Raw genomic sequence first — 8,303 nt, 5'->3', positions numbered from 1 at the left:
TATGTATGTATTGCAATCCTAATATTATCTTTGTTTAATTATTGCTCAATTTTTCTAAAGTACTATTACTTTTATTTGCTTAGAAATCGTTTTCAAAATGAATTTTACATCACTGAGTCATATTTTACAGATCCCACAGTCTAACCCGAAACAAAAATGTCCCAAATATAAAGATTTACTGGTCTAAATTTACTCTCAGTTTACTTACTAAGTGGGAATTCTGGACTCGTTTAGTTTAACGCAACGCTGATATACACACAGGAATTGAAGAAAGACACATACAAAGATCTTATTTAACAGTCTCTCTTTTTTTAGCTCTTACAGCCATCTGTTGTAACCTAGTGGAAGAGTAAATAATAAGTAGTATATAAGTTATTGCAATCCTAATATTACCTATGTTAAATTGCGTCCAATGGTTTTAAAAAGTAATAATTACTTTTATTTGCTTGAATAAATTGTCAAATTCATTTACAGTAAATGTTCACCTCCTGTCTGGTAAATTTGCCCAGGCTCCCAGTTTCAGGTTTTGTGTCTCTGTGTGACCATCTTCTTTAGGGATAAACAGAGGCTGCAAACAGCAGCACAGATGTTCCTAGAGGTTGTCTTGATGAGAAGATTCCCAGAGTTCATCACCACCTACTTAAGTCAAGATCACACCTTCCTAAGCTGCACCGGACAGGCGATGGCTTTGGGCCATCAGTCAAACTTGTGAAGGTCAAGCTGGATGTCTTGACCTTCACAAGGAAATATTGGGTTCTGGTTGGTAGAAGATTTTTTCTCTTGTTATTACATCATTGTTTCACAACCTTTTCTGAGTCACATATTTTACATTTTCACTATTTTACCCCATACACAAATGTTTATGTAGAAAAATGTGAAATTTGTCTAAATCTACTCTTAATGTACTTACTCAATGGAAATCCTATGCCTGTTTTGTAGAACACACCTCTGATATACTCACAGGAATTGAAGAAAAATGCACACAACAAGCTCCGAGCCTCTCTTTTTTTTTTAGCTTTTACAGCCATCTGCTGTCAGCTATTGGAAGAGTAAATAATTGTTCTTTCTGGCACTGTTGCATAGAACAAAAACAAATTATATGCAGAATAAAAACAATATTTTTCAGACCAATTAATGCATAGGTTAGAACTTATTAAAACGTGTTCAAATGAATATATATTTATTATTCATTTTCATGTTGTTATTTGTTTTCAATTGTATGAACTGTCTTTCTGTTATCTCTCTTATAAGTAGGCCATTGACCTCTGAGTGGGTTTGTCTTATTATTTACTTATTACTTCACTAACAAATATCAACAAGGGTTTCGTCTTTTATTGCAGTTGAATTAATTAAATAATCTAAAAGCTATTTTGCTTGTTCGTTGTTTTTGTGAAACCCTAGGTTACCTTTTGTCATGGTCACACATGACCACAAAGACATCACTTTGATATCATAGAACATGCATGCATTGCATTTTGTTGCATTGTATTATTATTGGAAAACAATGTAAGCTGCAGGAAGGAGAGCAAGGATGCAGGTGTAGCCCTGGACGACGGTGAGCACAATGTTTTTCAAGCCTCTCCTTATGTTAGTAAGAGCCGGGACCAAGGAGAGAGGAGAGTGAACAGAGGAGCGATTACTGGCCAAGACGGAGACGCAGGCCAAGACGCAGTGTGTCAGGGTCTTTATTTGGGCTTCGTAACAGAAACCTGGGAAGATGATCAGAGTGTTTAGGAGGCATCATGAGGCGTTAAATTAGAGTCAACTTTTACACAACACAACAGCAGAAACTTTAACGTTACTTTAGTGGCGGACAGACATTGTTTCATCAAACAGGATTAACATTTATTGAGAAGTTTTAGTGTTGACTACTCTATATCCAAAGGTATTAAATTTGAACAAACTGCAACATTTTTATCCCAAATATTAAAATCAAGCAAAGTATAAGTAGGATATGTCATCGACTTAACAAAAACGATTGTCTCATTTTTAAAACTATAGCAGTCCAGTTTGGGGGTTGATAAGGCGATGCTGCTTGTTATGTGTGTTTTTCATAGGATATGTTGTTGATATTTCCGTTTGCCAGAATGTCAGAAGGTAGGTGAGGGAATCAAGGTGGATTATGGGAGATGTGGTTTATCATAAATGGGCAAAAATCATACACTTGATGAGAATTGGAATTGTGAATTATTTGTGATGCAAAAGCTATACACCCAAGGAATTTGACTACTACAAACACAGTATAGAGATAAACTCAATAATTATTTTAAGAAAACCATAAATATGTTAAGCTCTGGTGGGCCTCATTAAATTATGTGCCAGGCCAGATTTAGTATGCGGTCTTCGAGTTGGACATATCTAAATGATTGCTAATTTTAGAAATCAAGTGCAAAGTTGCTTCATATTCCTTTTTAGACTTAAAAAACAATTTGTTCACTGTAATTTGGGGGGGAGTTGAATATATTGGTATAGTTTTATATGGTTCTAGTTTTAAAAATAAATTGGAAAATAGAGTATCATAGATTTTATTATAAAAGCAAAAGAGTCCACGACTTACATCGCAGTTCAATTCCTACAGTGCCGCAAGTCTTATATACTGTACATGTACCTGTGTAAAAGTACCTATGACACTCACATTCACTAACATAGTGGTAACATAATCTAGGACGGGCATGGGCAAGCTTAGCGCCCGTTCATCTTTTTAATCCGACCCCTAAACTTTTCCAAATTATGTAATTTATTTATATCATTATATGTCTGCCTTTTCCCTGCAATACCCATGTTTCCCCAATAGATGGTGTAGAAAATGATAACTTTAGCCCCCCGTTCAATTTTAGGACAATTGCCTTGTGCCCCATTCAATTCAATTTTAGGACAATTGTGTCCCATGAGTCAAAAAGTTTGCCCACGCCTGATCTAGGACAAAAAAGAGTCTAACTTTCTGTAGCTATAAGGAAGGGCAAAAAGTTCCCAACAAACAAAAGATAGATAGATGGATGGATGGATGGATGGATGGATGGATGGATGGATGGATGGATGGATGTCAGATTGTCGGAATAATGGAACAATACCTTCACAAATTTATGAGAGATGGCAACATAACCACAAACGCTATAGGTCAAAGACGTTAAAAACCTTGGTTTTCAGGAACAGTATTTCATTGATGTCCTATTGTGGTACTGCTACCTATGTTCTCATCAGTGGTGCAAGAGACAATGTTGAATTTCGCTTCTTTCCCTGACTCAGTTGGTGTCAGTAGCACCAGTTTCTTCTGCAATATTTTCTGTTTCAGAGCACCTTCTTGCTGCAGGTTAAAAATGATGTCCCTGTGCTCCTTTAGCATCTTGGTGCACTCCTTATCGAGCTTTTCAAACTCCTGCAACGCCAGCTCATGATTAACAGCCAAATCCCTCAGCTCACTTTCCAGGTGCTTCATATGGGCTCTGTTCTTTTCATGACACGCACTGGCCTGGTTGTAAAACTGCATTTGCTGTTGAAGCTCACTCTGCTTCTGCTCTGCCTCCTGCATAGACTCGTGCAGACATCTGTTGTGGTCCTGAGCCGCTACGAAATCTTTGTCCGCTTGCGACAGCAACTTCTGCATATCTGCTGCCTTCCTCTTAAAGGCCCTCTCTTGCACAAGTGCATCTGTCTGCAGTGAAAATATTGTTTCTGCAGCATCTCTGAGGATTGTCTTGTGTTTCTGCATCAGGTCCCTTGTCCGATTTTTCCATTTATTGTCCAGGTTATTCATTAGTTCCTGATGCTTTTCCTCCCCCAAAATAACATTTTGATGGTACCTCCTGCAGTTGGTAAACTCTACATCCCGGATTCTCTCCTCATAATCGCTCGTCAGACCCCTTAACTCCAACCAGTGTTTTAGATTTATCTCCTCAATACTGAGATTTTTCATGTGCTTCTCATGTCTATGGTCTGTGTGCATTCTTTGAAACGAACTCCAGAGCTCAAGCTCTGACTTGGAGTGGTAGCTCTGGATGATCGAGGCATGGGCAGCGAGATCGGACTTTAAATCGGAGATTGCGTTGTGCAGCTCGTGCAGCTCGTGCCTCAGATGCATTTTGTATGCACCTACCTCCATTTGATGGTGCTTGCCAGCCTCCCAACTCGCAGCGTCCGTGCAGGACAATTCTGCTTTTGTGTTCTCTAAATTCTGCCTGCAGAGTTCAAGGAATGACTGAATTTTCTCACAGTCCAGTTGAAAGACCGGTCGTTCCTTGCGCTCCTTGTCCAGCTGGTCTCTGAGGTAAGTGATGTACTTCTGCAGTTGTTTCTCTGACATCGCCTCGGCAGGCATTTTGTCGAGCTCTGCAACTGACATCACTTCCTTACCCTTCTTCTTTTTACCCTTGGGTGGCATTGTAAAATGTCAAATTTTGACATTAATGAGAATACAACATTTTTTATTTAAAAACACTAGTAGAGTTATGCTAAAAATCTTCTATGGAGTGTAGGTAGCATATTTTATGTGATATCTTTACTTGACTTTTTCATAGTTTCAAAAACAACTATCAACAATACAATGTTTGTTTTTTTCAATAATGTATAGTGTCATTATTACATCACATGACATCAAAGGCAATTAGCTAGACTGTGATTGTGTTGTAGACACATTTACATTGTGATTCCTATGTGTTGGCTAAAGAATAAGAGGTATCATACTTTTCGCTCCTTGAGGCCTACATCCAAGAGGCATCTTGGCAACTTCTTGATGAATGAGTTTGCCAACCTGTCCATCCTGTCCACTGCCGACATAACAAAATGTGACCTCAGCTTTAACCCATCACCAAAGTGAACATTGGGCAGCTTAAAGCTGCCCGGGGAGAAGTGTCATGCTCAGAGCATCTCAGTGGTATAAAGCTGCCCGGGGGGAAGTGTAAAACTCAGAGCATCTCCGTGCTAACTGGCAGCTGGTGGACTCAAACCTGAAGCCTTCCAGACCTAAGTCCGCTTCTTTAACCACTAAGCCACCCAGCCCCTTTTAGGCTGACCATTTACGATCAACAGCAAATGAATACTCAAAAGTCTGCAGTTCAATATTTTAGCACATGGCACATCACTTGCTTGATTTTTTTTTTAATTTTGCAGAGCTCAGGAAGGAGGAAGAGAGTTTAAAGCAATAATGGACGAGTCTTTAAGGGGGGGTGGGTACATGGAATGAGATGATACTCCTGACCTCTATGAAGGATGTGGGTGATTTTATCTGCATTTTCAAATTGGTTTCAGACAATTTCCTTTTTGAATGATATTACCAGAAGAAAGAGCTCTGCTTCATTTTCTTGGCATGTCTTCTCGGTCAAGGTTGAGCTGTCAATAAACTGAGCAATATTTATGTTATTTTCATCATTCCATAATTACACATGCAAACAAGTAAGGTACTCATTTTAAAAATCCACAATAAATAAGATTTATTTTTGATTCTAGTGTTGAGTGATCTGAAGTTTATTCAACACATACTTTCAGACAACGGGAAGACTAACGCTTTTTTTTACTTTCAGACAACGGGAAGACTAACGCCAATCAAATCTAAGCAGTTGCCTTAAAGATGTAATCCAGAAAAACACATACCAGGATCTGCAGAAAGGAAAACTTTTAGTTCAGAATGTTTTCTGGTAGTTACACACATTTCTGTCACAGATTGGTAAGCGCAAATGACTGGTTACATAAAATCGTGTTAATTGATTTTATAAAATAAAAGAAAAAAAATATATGTCTGTATAGGATATACAACATAAGGTCAATGGTAAGAAAGATTCTGTATTATGTTCATTAAAATTAAAGGAGAGCCAATTGTGTATTGTTCCGTTCTACTGGGTACTCAAGGACACAACCATCAGGATGCTGCAAGACAACTTGTATTATTCTTCTTTCCTTTTAGGTATCACCACCTTTTCTACAGTGCGCCACCTCTGGCATAACCTCCCACTAAAAATTGAACAGCACATTTATAATTTAGGCAGGCTGGGTTTTTATTTAGCATACTAAGACTGCATGCAGGCATATAAGTCACTGCATCATTAACAATAAACGCAGAAGTCAAAGCTTCTGACTGACTTTTCTAATAACTGATGTTTGGGATTGACAGTGATGAGCAATCTTTCGGTTAGTGCTTTGGTCTGACTTTTGTATTGGTGCTTTATTTTTAAAGTGCCACTAGATGTCACTGTTCAAATTAGACAAAAACCTTAACACTTCATATCAGTTTTGGCAAAAGGACGGATTAACTGTCCAATTTCCTTATAAAATCGTTTATATTTAATTTTAAAGTGGAGGGAGTTTTGTTGGTTAGTTAGGCCTCACGGGACTAAGCAAAATTTAATTCTGCTTTTTGTTTTTATTTTTTTATTTTTCCATCATAATGTCTTGGTTTACAGCAAAATTTAATTCTGCTTTTAGTTTTTATTTTTTTATTTTTCCATCATAATGTCTTGGTTTACAGCAAAATTTAATTCTGCTTTTTGTTTTTATTTTTTTATTTTTCCATCATAATGTCTTGGCTTACAAGCGCTCTTGGGGCGCTTATGACTGACTATGATGGGAATACTTCTCACAAGCAGCAGATGTCGTCTTTACCGATGTCTGATTTCAAGATGGGAATATGTTTGTTTGTTTTTATATAGGGATAAATATATAAATTAATTGTCAGGTTACTATTGCATAGATCTTACATAAAAAGAAAGTTAAAATATATTGTTTTTTGTTTGTTTGTTTTTTTAATTTTTCATATTCAATTCAGGATGAAGCAGAACAGGAGGGGGAGGGAAGTGTGGCGTATTTCCGTTTCCGCTTACTGACAGCAGACGTCTCAACAGCATTGCGATAGCGCTGTCTGCGATAGCGCAGGTTTGTGGGGGAGTAGAATTAGGTAGATAGGCATTCACTCAACAAGAATGGAAGAAAAGGCTCAGATACAAGAAGCCATTAAAGCTCAGGGTGAAGTTGTCCGGTTGTTGAAGTCGGAGAAGGCAAGCAAAGATCAGGTCAGTATTCACTGCTGATGCAACTTCCTTTAATCCTGCGAACAGCATGTCTTTTCGGGATGGGACAGTCTGCTAGCACCTAGCCTGGTGAATTATTATTATTATTTCGTGCTGCTACAATGAGACGAGAGGTATCATTCATGAAATCGGCACTTCTCGAACTCATGTTAAGCTCATGATATAATGTTATAGCTAATATTGCAGCTAGTACCTACCCAAGATACATATCAAATAAAGTCATGCAATTGTTTATGGAGGTATGCGTACCTCCTGAAATGCCGGTGAATTCTATCACTTTCGGTTATAACCGAAAGGGAGCTGACCGTATGTGGTAGACAGAGAATGAGCTTCACAGGGACTGAACATTAATTAAATTTATAGTTATTTATAAAGACTACCGTGTTTACCATGTTGGATCCTGTCATACCATTTACCAGAACTTTCCATGGGTTTCAGGCTAAATTCCATAATAGCCAATTAATTCGTTTTAAAATTCCGATTAGTATTTCAGCTTATATTTGATTTTTTTTTTTTACGTTATTCTGTTTTTTATTTTATGTTAAGTGGGTTTAAGTTTTAAACGTAAATATATCTGCAGAATCGTGCACTGACTGGTGAGATCGAAATCAGACTAAAGTCAGACCAGCATGACTCATGTAAAAAATCCTCACTCTCATTATGGAAATTGTAACAGTTTAAAGGAGGAGTAAGTACAGCTAAATGGCCATATTTTGCTCTCAAATCCCTTTATTAAAACTGCACTTCAACTCAGGAGATGATGGCAAATATGTAACATATACAAGAACAGGAAGATCCTTCGTCGAGAGTTGAGAATGAACATTACTAGTTAAGTTTGTTACTCCAACAATATATTATATTAAAAAATAATATTATTTTTATATTAAAATATATATTTGTAAAAGATGTCCAGTAATGGGCTTTAGGGCTTTACTTAATAGTGGGCTGGTAGTTGCTTACCAGTAAATCAAATGCTGATTATAGTCACCTGCTCTATTACAGCTCATTTTTAGACACATTTCCAGATTTTGGAAGGTTATAAAACTATGGCGTGGTTGCAAACATACTACAGATGCAAATATGTGTACCAGAATAATATTGAATACTACTGTATATCTCCTTTAAGTAGACTTATCCAGAAGGAAGTCCTGTTTGTCTTTCCATGTTTTTGGATGCTATAATGGGCAACTGCTTGATTGACTACATCTCACATTCTATCCTCCATGCTGTGGTGATCATAATGATGAACCCTAGGGTTGCTTACCACTTTTCTCCTGTTCTTCCTGC

At 37.4% G+C, this 8,303-nt stretch overlaps 3 protein-coding genes across 3 annotated transcripts in view; 2 read left to right on the top strand and 1 right to left on the bottom strand.

The window, feature by feature from the left end:
• ugl (ureidoglycolate lyase) overlaps positions 1 to 1,368 on the top strand; it is a 13,386-nt gene extending 12,018 nt beyond the window's left edge. The window contains exon 15 of the mRNA XM_008326394.2: positions 556 to 1,368. Within this exon, the coding sequence (XP_008324616.2) occupies positions 556 to 712 (157 nt within the window). The 3' untranslated portion in view covers positions 713 to 1,368. The remainder of the gene's footprint in view (positions 1 to 555) is intronic.
• Positions 1,369 to 2,993: 1,625 nt separating this feature from the next.
• Positions 2,994 to 4,867, bottom strand: LOC103390513 (dynein regulatory complex subunit 4-like). The gene has a single exon (XM_008326395.3). The coding sequence runs from the start codon at positions 4,376 to 4,378 to the stop codon at positions 3,158 to 3,160; it is 1,221 nt and encodes a 406-aa protein (XP_008324617.1). The 5' UTR covers positions 4,379 to 4,867; the 3' UTR covers positions 2,994 to 3,157.
• A 1,924-nt stretch (positions 4,868 to 6,791) lies between these two features.
• Positions 6,792 to 8,303, top strand: part of hars (histidyl-tRNA synthetase) — a 9,960-nt gene continuing 8,448 nt past the window's right edge. The window contains exon 1 of the mRNA XM_008326397.3: positions 6,792 to 6,998. Within this exon, the coding sequence (XP_008324619.1) occupies positions 6,909 to 6,998 (90 nt within the window). The 5' untranslated portion in view covers positions 6,792 to 6,908. The remainder of the gene's footprint in view (positions 6,999 to 8,303) is intronic.

The sequence above is a fragment of the Cynoglossus semilaevis genome, chromosome 15, assembly GCF_000523025.1.
Source record: "Cynoglossus semilaevis isolate Cse_v1.0 chromosome 15, Cse_v1.0, whole genome shotgun sequence".
Classification (NCBI taxonomy): Eukaryota; Metazoa; Chordata; class Actinopteri; order Pleuronectiformes; family Cynoglossidae; genus Cynoglossus; species Cynoglossus semilaevis.
This window is presented reverse-complemented; position numbering and strand designations above follow the sequence as displayed.

Excerpts from the sequence above, each read along its gene's own strand:
- LOC103390513 (XM_008326395.3), bottom strand. The coding sequence starts at position 4,378 with ATGCCACCCAAGGGTAAAAAGAAGAAGGGTAAGGAAGTGATGTCAGTT.